We start from the raw sequence: 17,916 nt of genomic DNA, 5'->3' as shown, positions 1-17,916 counted from the left end.
TCAGAGTGTAAACCCTATAATAGCACATCTTCAGTTCATATTTAAAACCAAAGAGCCCAGAAAGCCTCCTGGCCCACTTGTAGAAGGATGCCTGCTCACCAGAGAGAGGCTGCTGATATGCACATGGTTTTCTTTGTTAATGTTTTTACTGTATTTTTATTGTACACATTGTACCTAAATATAGTCTCATGCTAAAGGATTCATAAACCTCCTTTACTGTGTGCTAGAGGTGCCACCATGGACACTTGTACAGCCTTAAAGTACCCTTTGCATTCATATAACATTTTTTTATGTTCACCTTTTTTTTTTTTTTTTTTTAACAAATTGACTCATACCATAGTGGTTTGCTTTTTCCTCCTTGGTATGTTTTAGATAGCATTTCCTGCCGGTACATAAGTGTTACCTCACTATTTTTTAATAGGCAGGCAGAATAATATTGCATGGCCTAGTATATTCTTATCATAATTCATCTAAGTATTCCCCTGGTAATGTACATTTAGGTCCTTCCAAAATTTCACACGAAACTCGTTTCCACATAAATCTTTGTAAATGCTCCCCTCCTCCCAAAACTGAAAGCAAAGAAGAGAGCAGCATCTTTCCCAGAAGGATGAAATCATCTTCCAGGGTAGTGTTGCATTTCTGAGTTCATGTCAAGTAAGAAAAAAAACGCTGCCATGTATACCCTCCTCCTCTCACTCCCTCTAAACGTGACTCAGTCAGAAGATTGGAGGAGACATTTTGATGTGCTCTGGTTTTAAGAAAGCAGTAGACACTTCCGGGACTAAAATTGCAATATGCGGTGGCCTTCTTGCTGTGTCCTCATAGCACACTGTAGGTTTCCTTCCTAGCACTTACAGCAAGTTGGAATTAGGTAATTTTCTGTATTTGTTGAATACTATCTCCCCACAAGACGATACGTTCATTGGGGGCAGGGACCATCTGTCCTCTGTTGGGTTGGCTGCTCTCTCCATAGCTTCCAGCAGAACACTTGATACATAATAGGCATTCAGTAGAGTGTATAAATGAACAGAGTTGTCAGGGACGTGAGTGGGATTTTTGGAGACTAAGTTTTATTATATTGTCTATAAGAAGTGATTTTATATTTCTTAGAAGAGATAGTGTTAAAAAAAATTTCCATCGCAAATATTTGAAAACTCTGTATAGTGTTTCTGGAGCTGACTTAGAATAGTAGTAATAGAGCAAGGAATATAAATTGACAGATAATTAACAAACATTCAGTAATGATGAGACTGATTTTCACAATATACTGGAACTTACCCAAATAGCATTTGTTCTGTTTCCGTGCATACTGTTCCCTGACTTTAAAAGACCCAGAATTAGCAGATCCATATTTATTTAATATTCTCCTTTTTTGCTCCCCTTTACCACCTCAAGAAAAGGAAGGAAAAATGAGGCTATAGAAAATAATATGTTTCAATATAGATGAAATTCCCATCCTCAGCAGAAACTGAACATACATGTTGGAAACTGCAGAATCTAGGTTTGGATTAGTGACATCCCTCTAAAAAACCATCTGTAGACTTCCTCTACAGATTGTTTCCTTGGATTGCTTTCTTCAGACTGCTAACCGAGGCAATAAGAGTTTGGGGCAGTATGATGTTAGCATTGAGGCCTGGCAGGGTAACGTGAGCCCCCTGCATACATGAGGGCAGCGGACAGAATTTTCCGGGTAATTTTAATTTGCCTGATGTCTGTATGACTGTGTCTTTGTGTTAAAATTCAGACAGTGAGAGGGAATTAAAACCCTGCTTTCTTTTTTGACACACCCCAATCTTGGTCTCTTCCCCAGAGGTAACTACTGTTACTGTTTTGTGTGTTTCCTTTTACACTGCACTATGTTCCTAAGGAAGAACATGATTTCATTAGCACTTCACCATTATTAAATTTGTAACAAAATAATGCCATGTATTAAAAATTCAAAATTTGCTCATTTATCTGTAATATGTCCTGGAGATATTTTTATGTCAATATGCATAGATCTTCCCTATTTTTTTTTAGATGTGGCATGATTTTCTGTACCTTTCTATTAAGGCACATGTGGATTCATTCCACTTTTTCCTACTACAAACGGTTCAGTGAACATCCTTGGACGTGCTTCCTTTTGCAAAATGTGTTTCTTTAAAGCAGTAAGTTTCAAACTTTTGGTCTCAGGACCCCCTTACACTTTACAGTCTTAAATTTATTGAGAATTCCAAAGAGCTTTCGTCGTAGGTTATATCTATCAGTATTTGTCATATTAGAAATTAAAACTGAAAAAGTTTTAAAACATTCAATTAAAATAAGCCCCATTACATGTTAACATATATAACATATTTTTATGAAAGAATAACTTCAAAACCAAGACTTAGTAAGATGAGTGGCATTATTTTCCATTTTATAAATCTCCTTAATGGGGACTCGATAGAAAATCACTGTATTCTCCCATCTGCTTCTCATTCATTATGTGGCAGTAATTTATGCCAGTAGCCTTTGAAAACTGCACTGTATACACTTATGAAGGAACGAGAGTAAGAAGGCAAATAACAACCTAGTATTATTGTGAAAACAGGTTTAATGTCATGAACCTCCTGAAAGAGGCTCAGATGCTAGACCACACTTGGAAAACCATTGCTCTGGGGTCAAACTTGAAGGTGGAGTTTGCAGTTAGAGGGTCACAAGTATGCACTTAGTGAGAAGGTACTTCTTGGTGCCCTCCAGAACACCAGCTTACACTCCTGTCAGTGGTCTAGGGAGGCAACCCTTTCCCTACTTCTTTACTGATAATTAATATCTTCAGAGTTTTCAATGTGCCATTTTTATGATGGAAATGGCATCTCCCTGTTTTAGTTCATAGTTCCCTGTTTGCACTGGGATTTCACAAGACGTAGTTCTGGGCTCTTGCTATAACATCTGCAGTGTTCTAGGAACCGCTCATTCTTTCCAGGCTAATTGCCATTGCCTTTGGCCTGGAGTAATTGATCATAGCAGACTGACTGTCAGGTCTCAGCTAGTTGTCAATGGCTTCTGAAATTCCCCCTGTCACACACACAACAATCTACCTTAACTATCTCTTTTTATCTTTTTTTTTTTTTTTTTTTTTTTACCTAAAGGTACAAAAACTTGTTTCACTTTAGGCCCTCTGTTTCCTGTTTAAATTTAGCCAACTAGTAAAACTAGTGAATATTATTTATTAGGAAATGTAAAGATGTCTTTAAGAAATTCCTTTTTTAATATTAACGTCTCCACATTCAATGATCGAAAGTAAGGGTTCTCAAAGTTTTCAGAAAGCACTGTCCCTCCCCTGTGCAAGTGTTACTGAAATGTAATAAGACAGAGAGGTTCTTATTAAGCTCTGTCTTTGCTTGGTGAGGTTCACCTCTCTCTCTGACAGCTCTAGGTTTTCTTTTCAAAACAGGTAATGATTAAATTAGGTAATACATGGAGGGAGATCTGACACATAGTTTATAGTTAATGCCTGTAGTTGACTTTAAAAGTAGTGCACATTAAGCCTCTACAATCTGAAGGTACTCTGCAATATTGTGAACAGCCACCAAGCTGTAACAGAGACTTCAGGCTTCTTTCCTGCTCTCACTCAGGTTTGGGTGCTATCCAGATGGGCCCTGAAAGCTCAGCTCGAATGAGTCTGGGTGATGGAAACTGTGACTTGCCTGCCTTCCCTTCTCCTTTGGTAGACGAATCCAGGGGCTGATGGTCTTAACCTTCTTCTTAATAAGGCTTCATTCCTTTTAAGTGTCTATTAACACTCTAAGCCTTTGTGTTCTTAGTGTGGTTCATGCCCTGCCTTATGGTAATTATTCTTGTTCAGCTTTTGTCTTCTTTTATGCATATTCTCATTCACTTGACACTTACTCATGGAGCACTGTGCTCTGCACTAGAATCCATCAATGAAGAAAGCAGACAAGGTCCTGGGAGCTTGCAGCCTGGCAGAGCAGATGGCTCCCCACTAATCACAGAATTCTGGCTATGATAAGTGCTTTGAAACAATTGCCATGGCAGGCAGCCTTGCCCAGTTGGAGGCATTGGGGGAGGCTTTCTGAAGAAGTAACACTTGCACATCTTTGATCTGAAGCCTTTTGGGCAGGGATGGACATGGTTTCTTGGAGAAACAGAAAATGATCAGTGTTACTGGGACCTTGAGCAGGGGGAAGAGTGAATGGTATAGAGATTAGAGAGATGGACAGAGGTCTGATCATGGAGAGTCCTGGGGGATTTGTATTTTAGAGTTTATGCGGAGCAGTCAGAGGACTGTTAGCTGTAAGTGACATAATCAGATATGCCTTTAAAATCTCACCCCAGATACTTTGTGAGGACAGATCAAAGATGTGCAGAGACAAGTTAGGGGCTGCTGCAGTTAAGTTCAGGCTTACTGACTCTGTGCACTTTGAGGACAGGACTGTCATGGTGGAGTCCAAGATACATATGGAGCAGATAGTTCCTAAAAGTTTATCAGGAGCCATTGCTGGGAGCTCGGTGGGAATGCCCAGTGCATCCTGTTTGTTCTGCAATGCAGGAGCTAATTGGGGAGGACCCAAGCTGGTCACATTCAGTAGCTCTGCTCTGGAGTTTCACGGTCGCTTTTGAAGCCTGGCCTGGCACGGTGGACAGTGAGGAAGCAGGCTGTTCCTGGCGGGAGTGAGCCAGGACCGGTGTGGAAGCTGGTCCTGTGTGGGCCCAGCATTTGGCTCTCATCACCTGTTGAAAGGCTGTGAAAAGCTGTGGATCAGGGGAGTAGGGGGTGGTGGCCGGCCCAGATCCTGGAGTGAACAGCTGGAGGTGTCCGGAGAGAAATGTCGCCACTCACCTCTGTACTTAGGCAGTCGCTCCTAATGCCTTCCTTCCCCTGCTGTCCTAGGACCAATGTTAATAGCTATTATGTATACGTGTATGTTTGTTTATGCACAGACGCCCTGTGGCATTAAACACCCAGCTTGGATGGGCTTGTATGTCTCCTTTTTTGAGGTTCTGCATCTGTCACGTGAAGCTCATGATAGTCTATATAGAATGTCTCTGTATTTGCAGACATCTTATGACCATTTGTCTAAATAATGGTAACAGCTGTTAAGTTCTTGTCATTTTATTGGAGTCCCTTAATCATAGATTCAGTACCAAGTTTGGATGCCCTAGGCCTCCTCCTATATAATAGGGTTTCTTTTTAGCAGGAACTACAAGGACTGGCTATTTAAAAAGAGTCTACCAAAGAACATCCAGCCTAAGGAAAAGTCTTGTAAGAGTTTAAATCTAAGATCCCGATTGTCCAAGGCCCACTGTCATGGTACATATGTTTGAGAATTGCATAAGATAAGTAAACCAGTGAGTACAGGTAAAATTAGAGTAATTATAAGTGCACTGAAGAAAATAATGCAAATGTGACAAAGTAACCATGTATCTGTGTCTCCAGTGCTTACTACAGTGCCTGACAAATAGAAGTAAAAATAATGGTTACCACTTATTGAATTCTGACTGTGCTCTGGCACTGAGGCAGACGTTTCATTTAATCCTTATAGGAATTCTATGAAAGTTTTGCAAATGAGAAAATTAGGTTCAAAGAATTAAGTAGCTTGCTAGTGAGGAAGAGGGAAAACCCATTGTGTATTGAATGTAATGGAATCTTTTATAAAACAACATTCAGGAATAAAGTTTCCAGACCTTTTTTTATAGATTTACCTAATTTTTTTCCTTTAGGCTAAAATTCCTTTCTCCTATCTAATTGGACTTTCACATTGTTTCACACAAATTAGGCCTCTATGTCGTGAAGACCTGCTGTACAATAATTGTCCTCTAAGCCTTTTTATACTTAAACGTGTCTATTAAATTGCCCTAATGACCTTAAATGATGTATTCCTTCTTAAGCTATCCTCCTCCCCCTTTTTGGGGGGGCAACATCCAATTTCTCTTGTTCATTTTGGGATGATGCCTAGTTTCCCCACTGCCCACTTTCTATGCAAAACCAAAACCACACTGGCTCTAGTGGAAGTCTGACCAGTCTGGCGTTGCCTCAGGAGTTATTCCCTGGCCCTCCCATGTCATACTCCTGCTGTGATGTTTTTGCTATATATATAAAATATGTATATGTGTGTATACACATATACATATATATATACATATTATATATACATATTATATATATATATATATATATATATATAGTGAGAGTTTTTTTTTTGGGGGGGGGGGTTGGCCCTTCCTTTCCATGAGTACAGCCTCCATCCCTACTGGGTAAACAAACTAACTCCATGCCTGCAATCTCGTCCACCCTGCCAACAGTCTTTCTGCCTCTACACAAACAGTCCTACGTGCTCTGGGTTAGGTCTTCACACACCAGACCCACATGGGGCTGCTCTTGTTGGCTCTGTGGTTTTTGACGACACTTTTATGAAAGTGAACTTTGGGCCTGCAGCACAGGACCAGGCTGCTTGGGAGACAAATTAGCCCTTTCCTGCGGCTCCTTGCATTATTGACTGGCCTTGCACTCCACAGCACCTGTCCTTCTCTACTCCGACCTGCCCCCATGTCCTGGTCACTCATTCCTAGGGTCTACACACATGGGATCATATGGCACCTATGCCAAGTGTTATTTGTCTGACTCTGGAAATTACTTAATCTCTCCGAGCCTCTCTTTCCTCATCTGACAAATGGGACTAAATACGATGACTAGTACATGGTTCTTTTATTGGATTGAACGAGAGCATCTAAGTCCTATCTAATTGTAGTATTTGGTAACTGACCTGTGTGCTCCTTCAGTAGGTGATTCTGTGATAGGAAGTAGCTTATGTGTGATCAGCACGAGTATAATGTGGGAGTCATGTTGGCTCACAGGCCCTTTTTCCCAGCATGTGAATGATCTGTGCCACCAAGCAAGAGGATCTGGATGGAGCGACTACAGAGGAACGTGGCGTGTGTGTACTGCCCGTTCACCCCAAGCTTTTCCTCTTGGCTAGGTTTAGTCACACACCCTGTTTTGGAAGTGCTCTCTGGTCACTGTGCATTTTGTTAGTGTGTAATTCAGCAGCTCCAACCCCTTATTACACACCTTCATCTCACTAGTAATTTTTATCATTATTGTTGCTGTTTGGTTAGTGCTGTAGGTACAAAATCTGCAGAGATTTTGAGTGATCTACACCAATCCTATATGCTCCATAATCTCTGTTATTTTACAGAACACTTTTTAACATATATAGTATTATGTCAGAGATGCTTGTGTTGATTTCCCTTCTGCCTTCCATCTGACCTTTTGCATTAATATTCATTTCATGTAACCAAAATCTTTGGCCTGGACCAGGCTAGGAGCTCGAGGTGACAGAAGAAACTTCAGACAGACATGTGCTGTGACTGTTTCTTCATACTTTCTCTCATCTGGACTATTGCAATAGATTCATGACTGGTCTCTGCTTATATTCTTGACTCTGCATGGCCAGTTATTGACATAACATCCAGTATCAACCTTTTAAAATGAAAATCAGAAGATTTCTTTATTTTAAAAGTTCTGAAGTTATTAATCCTAATGTTAATATAGTTGGGGGCTTGGGATTCTCACTGTAAAAGAAGGACGATACAAACAGAATGGGGGAAAGCAAGGGAGAAACCAGTGGTGTTGGATTGGAATTAGAAATTTCAGTACACACACACACACACACACACACACATCCACACATCCACGCCCACACATCCACACCTCCACACCCACACACACCCGTTTCCTAGCCTTGTCTATTGAAAGGGCCTAAGAGCAGCACGGACATCCCAGTAGTAAAGCGTCTAGCTAGCATCTAAATCCTAGTTTACAATTTTTATTACCTACTGAAAGGAACTAAGGGCTCCTTGGAGAAATGGCAAATTGCAAGGCTGGGGCAGAGAAAGTACAGGATAAGTTTGGAACATCCTGTGCTGAGAAGTATGGAAGAGGGGAGCAGGTCAAAAGCACACAGGAACTAGTTTGACTGAAACGTTATGAGAATCAAGATGAATGACAATAATGAATTTAAAAATATTGAAAAACCAAAGACTGTACGAGTCTTGTGATGAGAACTTTTAAGATCTACTCTCTTAGAAGCTTTCAAATATACAATCCAGTGTCATTAACTGTAGTCACCATGCTGTACATTACATCTCCATGGCTTATTTATCTTAGAAGTGGAAGTCTGTGACTTTTGACCACCTTCGCTCATTTCCCCCAGCCCTGCGACCAACACCTCCCCTCTGGCAACCACCGATCTCTTTTCTGTTTTTATTAGATTCCACGTATAAAAGATCGTACAGTATTTGTTTTTTTCTATCTGCCTTATTTCACCTACCATAATGCCCTCGGTTTCATTCATGTCGATTCAGTGGCAGTATTTTCTTCCTTTTGGGGGGCTATCATTGTAATATTCTTGTAACATTTTTGTAGGTCTGAAAAAAGATCAAAAGAAAATGTTTAAAAAGAGATGAGGTAACTACAGAAAATGCCAGTATTGCTTTAAACTCCTAGGTGTCTTTTACACTATTTTCTATAACTTTATGTTTGAGTTCATCTCACAGGACAAAAAATTTTAAATAAAGTAATATTTAAATACATCAGATAACGTTTTACTTCTTTAATAGAACATTGAGGTTTTGTATGCCTTTTTTCCCCTGGTACCCAGGTTATGAAAATTTTATTCACTGGACAAATTTCATGTTTTATATTGGATTTATCCAAGTTCTTTTGTGTGGTTAGGTGCACTAAGGGACTAGATTCCCCACCATAGGAAATAACCCCCTCAAACCACTACTTAGTTCTCAGGTCTCTTCTTGGTAAACATGGCTTCATGGTTCCTTGGGGCTGTGGTCTCAGTCCAGCTTCCTTTTCACTTCTCCTCTTATATTTAGCAGGCTATATAATATTATATTGTTTATGCCATCATTCTTGATTGAATTAAAGGAGCCTTGTAGGTTCCATCTGAGGCTCGCTTTGCCGTGCAGTGGTTGCACATCCTGGACCGTGTGAGGTGCAGGCTATACCCTCCTCCATTAGTGAGAGCATTGTGCCCAGAGGGTGCCTTCGTCTAAGGTGTTAGGTCGGTCTAGAAGGGGAACACCATTCATTCTGAAATGCCAAGCAGTTGTGTATTGCTCTGTACAACATGGGGTAGGTAGTGAAGTGTCTGGGGACTTTTTAGAGCTTGTGTAGAAGATAACTGATTGTGCCCATCCTAGCAAAAGAGAAGATGTTGGTCCTGGTTGGGTTCCCTTTAAAAGCCAGGCTTGCCTGTGGACAAAAGAGACCTGGTGAATCAACTTGGTTTAAAGGAAAACTATCATTTCAATTTAGTTTAGTTTAGTTTTGTTTTGTTTTGGCTACAGAGAGTACTTATATTTTTGCACTGGTTTAAAACTGTGTGTGCCTAAGAGTCATTTCCTGCAAAGCTAAAGTGAAGGCAGTAATGGACAGTTTGGGATTTCCAGAATATATTTATTTGCTTGTGTTTGAGGCTAGAGATGACTTGGCTCGAGGTTGAAGACTGCTGGAAAGGTGAAAGGGGAGGAATTTGGCTTTTTTTTTTAATTTAAATATCTAATTGGCTTTATTGAACAATTCATGAATCGAGCAATATCTCATCTAGTAAATAGAAAGGTATTCCTTAGCTCTTTTTAGAAAGAGAAGTTATTATGAGATTCTTGGAATTTTACTATATTTTACGATGGTTTAGAGTCCTGAGTATTTGGCAAGAAAGGACCTTTGGGGCAGATCCTTTGGGTCATTCGGTTTTATTATGTTGGGGTCAATGCACTTTTAAATGGATTCAGACCTGTTTCATCCTTGTGAGTGCTTATTACTGTCTGTGTTTATTTTTAAGAGCACACCACTGCCCAGCTCTTTCTCTCTATCAGCACGTGCAGGGTTCTCTTTATATAATTATTCTCATCGAACTTGAGGGTTTATACTAGAGCAGTATGCAATTTCTTGCAACCGTAAAATATAACCAGAACTTTCAGGTTCAGTGCTTATAGGTTATGTTATGATCTGCGTGGATCCCATAGGTGTGTGTGTATGTGTGTGTGTGTGTGTGTGTGTGTGTATGTGCGCGCGCACGCGCATGAGCGTGCGTGTGTGTGTAATTTACATTAAAGTGGATTAGAACTGTTTTTTTGTTTGGCAAGATGAAAACATTTTGAAAACTTTTAAAATGCTATGTATAGATAGCAATGATTATAATTGTTATCATTATTATACTCTATTTTCCCTTTATACCTCAGAATAGCAACCCCAAGATTTACTGTTCTCCTCAGAGAAACTCTCCTGTCTCCTTCCTTCTCACCCTGACATCGCTGACCCAACTTCCTTTGATAACCTGGGCTCTTTGCCAGCCCTGTAACCCACTTGCCACAGATCTCAGTGCCTCACTTTTGTCATCCGTGAAACAGGGGTGAAAGTACACAGCCAGGGGTAGGCTCCTTTGTCTGCCTTTTACTGCCCCTGCAGTCTCACCGATGTGTCTGGTATTTCAGCTTAGCATATCTTCCACTTGAAAGTTCTTCTAAAATCTTCCCAACCAGTTAACTAGATCTTTCTATTCATGTTTGGTTTTTGTTAAACTTGTGATTTTGATCAGTTTCCCCAACCCCTCAGGAGGCCTGATTCCCATGCCAGCCACAGTTGAATATAGCATTTAAATGCAGAAGTAAATAAGGGAAACTTATTCTCATATCACCCGAGGACAGGGGATAGGTATGTTTGTCCGAAGGTGCAAGGGCCTTGCTCAGAACTCACAGCCCTTCAACACGGGTTAGTAATGCATGAGAATGAAAAGAAAGCTTATTAAAGAGAGAGGGACGGTAGCAAACTAGGCCAAAGCCCCACTTCGTGAGGTCGGACTTGGATCAGAGAGCCTTGCACAAACTGTGTTGGTGCCATCAAGAAACCACTGGACAGGCTTGCCTTCCCTGGCCCCAATCCTGTCTCCCCTCAGGTTCTCCACCAGCTGCCTCCGCGGCAGCCACAGGTACAGGTCTAAGCTTGCCAGGGACCGCATGGGCTGCCACACTGGGAAGAAGGTGTGATCCGCGCCCTGGGCTCCAGGCCAAGGCCTGGGGGAAGGCGGGGAGGATGTCTGTGGCTGGGCCACTTGCTTAGCAGATGTTGCGGCTCCTTCCACAGGGCCCATGAGCACATGTTTCCTCCTCATGCTCTTTCATTATATCTGGCCAGACACATAAATGTAAAGCCCACAGCTTCCTCTGCACTCTCAGCCAGTCGGAAGTAGTGTTCTTCCTTGTTCCCAGAGTAAACCTGAAATGCATTTCTTGATTTCTGTGCAGTTGTGAGAAGTGGTGTGTATCTTTCACTAAAGCTCCTCACTAGAAATCGGACCGCTCATTCAGCCAGCACACAGCAGAGTGTTGCAGGAAGAGCATGGGACTCTGGCCGGAGGAACACTGCAGGCCAGGGGGCTCTGTTTTCTCAGCTCTTAAATGGGACAGTGATCTCTTACAGGGATGCTTGAACACTGAGACAGTATTTATGGTAGTACTTTCAGACGTTTAAAGCCCCACATGGATATTATTTATTTGATATAGGGTGCTGTGTGAAGTGGAGAGGGGGTGGGATGGGGCTCTCCATCCTGCCCGCCAAGAGTTGAGATCTCACTGGAAGGGGTACGACATAGGTGCATATTTATACAACATGTGCCCGTGTCTGATGGCTGTAAAGGGCTTTGGGAGCTCAGTGGGGAGGAAGCTTCATGGGGAGGGTGACCATCTGAGGTGGGCTTTGAAAGATAGGCCATGGAGGTGGACATGGAGAGGCACTGACTTAACAAACAAGTTTGGAGAGAGGGCCCCAAGGCAGAGGGACTAGTGTGAGGAAAGGCAGAGATTTCGAAATGAATCAGGCCTATGCAAGCCACAACAATAATTGGGTTGGATTGAAGCATCACTTTCAATTTATTCTCTGGGCAACAGAGAATCGGTAAAAATGTTGAGCCAAGGGAGTGTCAAGATCAGAACAGGATCACAAGATGAATAATCTGGCAAGTTTTAAAATGAGTGGAGTATAGAGAAACTGGTAGCTCTCCTTACTAGAAGATGACTAGGAAAATAGATAAAACAACTGTTTACCTTTCAGTATTATTTTGAAGAGTAAGTGAGATAAAGGATGTAGAAGGACATTTGGAGATGAGTCAGGATGGTCCAGGTCCATGCATCCTATCTCCATGACAGCAACTGAGCATCCTGACACAGAAGCCTTTAAGACAGGCTGAGCTGTCATGCCCCGGGTGAAGGTGTCCATCTGCACCACCCAGCTCATACCAGTCCCCCTGCACACTCTTGGTTTGCGCTTCCATTTACTCCTGCCGTCCACTCCCAGTTTAGCTCCTGCCCCTGCCTGGCTCTTGGCTTCCTTTGTCTCTCATTTCTGGCCTGGGAATATCCAATACCTGGAGCTTTATCTATTTCCCCAGATTTGTCCTTGACCCTTCCCAGGAAGCTCTGCTCTTCTTGGCACTTGGAGGAACTACTTGCTCAAACCACCCCCACTCCAACAGAGCCCTGGCTCCTGGGACGTCCTCCTGATGGAGTGACTGTCCCAGAAGGGAGTGTTTTAAGAGACTGAGAGTTGGATATAGATTCAAAATCTGTTGCTACCATTTACTAGCTTGGGTGTGGGATTACTGAACTACTTTGAGCTTTGATTTCCTCCAGGGTAAAATGAAGATAAGATCTCTCTCGCTCTTGCGCGCGCGCACACACACACACACTCATTTTCTCTCATTCTCTCATTCTCTGTCAATTTGGTTGTGAGGTTTAAGGATTTATGATTTAAGGGCTGCTTGATATCCTATGAATATTAGTTGTCTGCTGTCTTATCTTCTAACCTTCCATTCCAGATGAAGAACATTTACTTATGAGCTCAGCACATCTTCAATTTCTGTCTCTCTATACTCAGTTGTCATTTCTTTCTTCCTCTTTTGCAAAAACTTTGGTAAAAAAGTTTAGTTATTTGTGCTCCAAAGGTTTCTACTATTGTCTCAGGGGAGGTCCCTGAGGTCCTGAGACAAAACTTGAACACATTTCCCTGTAGAAAGAATGTTACTACATGTCGGCCACACGCACTAAGAAGACTGCCTAAGGAACATACGGGCCAAACAGGTTTTCATGAAATCCTAACAGCATTGTCCATTTTCACCTGAAATCATGTTTAAACCTGGGCCCGCCTGTCCCTGTTGTGTCTCTGCCATCATGCTCAGTGAGTCTTGGTGGGTGGGACCACCTAGGAAGCATTTGACAAAGTCCTGGCGATCCCAGAGCACTGCGACATTAGCCCTGAGGTCCTGTGCTATCCTGACTGCTCCGTTTTTATAAAATGTAAGAACTCAAGTTTAAGGGGAAAAGAGTTGGAAGGGACTTTGAAATACCTCTCCTACCCTCAGCTATAGGACATTCTCTGATGGTGTGTGACTTTTCACAGTGATTTCTAAGGGCTCATCCTGAGAAGTCCTTTCTTGATGTCTGTGGGCATAAAGGCAACTCACGAAGGAGAGGGGGTACCCATGGCTTTGCCCCCTCCCCCACCATCACAAGAATCTGCTCTCTGGACATCATCCCCATCACTACCCTCTCCTTCCACAAGTATAAAGACCACTCTTTCTCTAGGGGAAGGTGACACTTAGAGGATTTTTGTGTCCCAGAGACTATGGAAGTCCAGATCAGTGTCTTCTTACAATCCCTGTTCCCTCTCTAAAGGGTGGGAAGAGAGAACGGTGGGCATGCCCCCAGTCTTTAAAGCTATAACAGAATCTGATAGTTACTTCATATAGAAGAATATAATACTTACCAAGCAACTACTGGGAACCAGGCACCATACCAAGAATGTAGACCTTAATGTCATTGCCGTTTTGGAGATCCCTGGCTTTGAAAGGTTAAGTGACTTGAGGTCACCCAGCTGTGAGTGGCAGAATTAGGTTTAAATACAAGTAACTTCAGAGCCCAAGCATTTAGCACTCTCTCACACTATCCAGGATGTGGAGGAGAGTGTGGCTGCTCTTGGCCTCAGCAGCTGGTCCTTATGCTTGTGACACACACACATGCCTATGGCGATTGATGGGATGGGGAAGCAGGGCTGGACTAGGGGCTGCCAGGAGAGGCTCAGTGCAAGGTGCTCTGCCTGCTGCCAAGGAGGAAGGAAACAGCTTCAGCCCTGTGGCCCCAAAGTCTCGTCGGCCAGTTTCCCACATGTCCTTTGTGAGTCAGGAGCACACAGGCGCTTCGGAGCTTCACGAGTCTTCCAGGTAGTAGGAACACTGGCATTTGCTGAGTGATGTCCTCAGTTTGCAGAGGAGAAAACAGGGGTCCAGGGCTCCTTCCCAGAGAGGCAAGCTGGCGGCAGAACCTCGAGCAGGACTCAGCTCTCCCGATTCCCCATCCAGCACCCACCTTCCGATCTGGAGGTTTGCCATATTAAGCATCTGCCTTCCCAGTGTAAACCACTTGGGCTGCAGTTTCAGCCTGTGCCTTTTTTCTTAAAGGAGATGGAAAACTGATTTGTCATCTAGTTGAAGTATTACCTGATGATCCATCAGCCTCCTCTTCCTCAGGCTAAAAGTTCTGTTGCTTTGTTCTGGAGGGACTCCTTTCTTAGCCCTTCCCGGCACTGACTCTACTCCTCCCTGCCCCCTCCGCACCCCTAAATCCCCCTCCTTTTCTCAGTCCTCACCCCAAAAGAAACACTCTGTGCATGCTTCCTTTGTACATTTTTGTTCTGGCTCTTTTCCTGCTCACTTTTTCTTTTTATGGTGGTTTCATTCCTTTCAAACATTTTTCCCCAACTGAGCCCAAGCCAGTCATGGCCATTGTTGGCCACAAACACTCTCAGATATTCAGCTTTACTACAAACTTAGGTGTTTGGTTTCAGTTCTGCCCCCAGTCGTGTCATGGTGCTCCGCGACTTAGCTAACACCTGAAAACCTGCGGCAGGGAGGGAGACGGTGGGGCAGGAGGGTCCAGACACTGCACTTCCATTGATTTGGAACTATCTGTTTTTGCTTCTCAGGTACACAAATAAGCTGTTTTTCCCCAAGTTCTTTCTCCTGGCGTCAGGCTGCCTTCGTGGATTCTTACTGTTGGGCTGCCGTTCAGCAGAAGGAGTCCTTGCAGGGTGATTCTGGAAACCTCCCACTGTGGCTGCATAAGGTAACAGGCATTTTCACGTCTCACCTGTTTACTCTATTAATGTGGGAACCGAGGCCCAGAGAGGCTGTGCCAGTCCTTTGAGGCTCAGCTCTGATGACTCTTCCTCCAGAAAGTCTTCCAGGACCTCTTTCAGGACCCCTAGCCCTGACCTCATGGGGACCCCAGATCTCAGCCCATCCCTTGGAAGTAGGTCCTGCTCTCCCATCTCAGTGGAATATATATGTTTTAAATACATTCTAAAAAATAAACACAAACAAACAAACAAATAAATAAAGCCAATCAGGGCTATTACCACCGATCGGACATCCGTGGTACTTTAAAGTCAAAAGGAACAGCAGAGAGTCCTTGGTCCAGCACCTTTATTTAGCAGATGGGGAACCGAGGCACTCTTCGGATGTTAGCTCCATAATGGCAGGCGCCTTGCGTGTCCTTAGTCACCTTTCTATCCTTTATGCCCAGCAGCGTATCTGGCCGATAGCTGGTTTCGGCACGTTTTGAATGCCCGAATGAGCGTTGTTGGGTGGCGGCAGGACTGGGCTCAAACGTAGCCTTGGCCAGCGCCCTTTGCACCACACGCAGGGGCTCTTGGAAAAAGTGAGGACCCACACAGAGTTTATCTGCTTCTAGCCAGTGTGTTCCTGGTGTATCGAGAAGTCCAGTGACGACTCCATCTGGGGGCGTTGGTTGTAGCGCGGCTTTCGGAGTAGATTCTTTTGCTCTCTGATGTGCCCAAGTACCGCAAGGAGAGGGAGACACAAGTCACCTGCAGAGAAGAGGTGCGAGTCAAGAGCTCCGTGGTTGGGGCATGGTGGAGGTGAGGGGCACAGAGGCTGGGTGGTGTGCACCCCGGGCCAGAGTCGGCAAGCTCGTGCAGGAGAACATCCTCTGTATAATGAAGGTCTTCTCTGTGCTTATGAAAGTCGGACTTCGTTTCAGCCTGCCATTACTTTCAACCACTGGTTGTTTTGTTCATCATGAAAACAGGTAGAATGTTTGTGTATCTTCTGGTATTCTTCTTTACCGAGGAAGCGTGGTGTTTTAGCTTCTGAAAAGCCGAGAGTCCTGCCTCGGCCTGTTGCTGAACACGGCCAGAATCCTTCCTTTTTAAAAGAACAATTTAAGCCTTATGCTATGACTCAGGCCTGTCCCCCTCATCTTTATTCATCACATGCCATTAGGCCTAGTGATACCCTACAGTGGCTCCTTTCTTCTTTTGGGTTGGGCCTTTCTCTTTGACTTTCAGCCTTCGTGTTAGTTGTGTCCCTATCAACTTCACATGGCTTAGCAGCCAGGGCATCAAATAATAAGGATCTTCAGTGTGAATGGGCACAGTTTCAAAAAAGGCTTTGTTTGTAAATCTAAATCCACACCATTGTAGTTTAAGTCCATTTTTTATAATGCTCTTATGAGAATGGAAATTTGTAATCAGTCACTGGGCTGGGCATTGATGGATCCACAGAAGAATGTATAGTCTGCAATTGTCCTTACTTCAGAAAGGTTAGAGATTTCACAACCTTTAGAGCAGAAAGAAATTCAAAGATTTCAGTCCAAGTGCATTTTACAGGTAAGGATAAGGGCACCAGGAGAGGTCAGGCCAAGGAGTTACAAGACCGGAATCAGATCTCCCGGCTCCCGCTGCCCCTGCAGGGTAGGAAGGGGAACTGCGGAGAGTAGCATGGGTAGACAGGCCTCACGGTTGGGGTATCGGAGAGTAAGGAGTTCTCTTTCTGGTGGTGATGTCTAGGTAATTGGATGGAAATTTGGCTGAGGGTCTGAGCAGAGATGTACTGGATTCAGAGGTCTGGAGGCAAAAATTGAAGTCGGGACCTGCCAAGTTGGAAAGACCCTGGTCAGCACCCCAGGCCTGAAAGGCCATTGATGAGTAATGAGGGGCGATCCAGAAATAAACCAGCCCTCATAGGGACTAGAGTCCTGGTTTGAATCATTGCAGTGCCAACCGAACAAAGGAGATAAGGAATCGTCAGCATCTTACCTGCCAGCCAGAAGCAAAAATAAATCCATCCTCTCTGAGGGAAGGTAACTTCTTCCAGAGCTTCAGATTCTTGTTCCATTTTTTCACGTGGAATGTTTAGTACTTAATCAAAAATAAACACTATGCAAGAAAACCAAGAGAAAAACCAGAACTAGAAACAGACCCATAGGAGATCCAGATAGCAGATTAATTAGATATACATTTTAAATAATCGTTGTGTTCAAAGAATTAAGATAATATGGAGAATTTCACAGGGAAATGGAAATTCTCAAACTGAAAACGAGTAATAGAGAGTCGATTTTTTGCTTCCATTGATTGAGGGCCTGCCACGTACATTCTAGTATGCTTGTCATCAGAGAACCACACATGAAGTCCCTTCTTCTAGGAGCTCAACTGTTTAGTGGGGAAAGCAAACATGTAAAGAAGATACTGAGGCGGAATAAACAGAAAGCTAGATGAAAAAAGTTGAGTGTGATTATCATAGAAACCAAGGGAAGAGTGTTTTCAAAGTAGTGAATTCTGTTAAATGCTCCCGCAGAGAAGACAGTGCAGCGAAGGTGGCAACAAAACTTACTGGATTTGGTGAAAGCAGTAGTCACCCTGCAGGAGTGACTTAGTGGAGAAGTGGGCACCACATCGCAGCTGGTAAATGGGAGGTGAGGAAATAAAGATTATGGTAATAGACCATTTCTTCAGACTTTTTGCTTTTTTAGAAAATCTTTCTCCTTAGAAAAGAAAGAAACAAGCTGGATGGT

At 43.2% G+C, this 17,916-nt stretch overlaps 1 protein-coding gene across 1 annotated transcript in view; it reads left to right on the top strand.

The window, feature by feature from the left end:
• The window catches only part of PANX1 (pannexin 1), a 39,173-nt gene that overhangs the window by 4,027 nt on the left and 17,230 nt on the right, over positions 1-17,916 (top strand). The window contains exon 2 of the mRNA XM_016158715.2: positions 15,029-15,168. Coding sequence (XP_016014201.2) covers positions 15,029-15,168 — 140 coding nt within the window. The remainder of the gene's footprint in view (positions 1-15,028; positions 15,169-17,916) is intronic.

The sequence above is a fragment of the Rousettus aegyptiacus genome, unplaced genomic scaffold (assembly GCF_014176215.1).
Source record: "Rousettus aegyptiacus isolate mRouAeg1 unplaced genomic scaffold, mRouAeg1.p scaffold_m13_p_5, whole genome shotgun sequence".
Lineage (NCBI taxonomy): Eukaryota > Metazoa > Chordata > Mammalia > Chiroptera > Pteropodidae > Rousettus > Rousettus aegyptiacus.
Note: the sequence above shows the minus strand (reverse complement) of the source record. Positions and strands in the feature narration are given on the sequence as shown.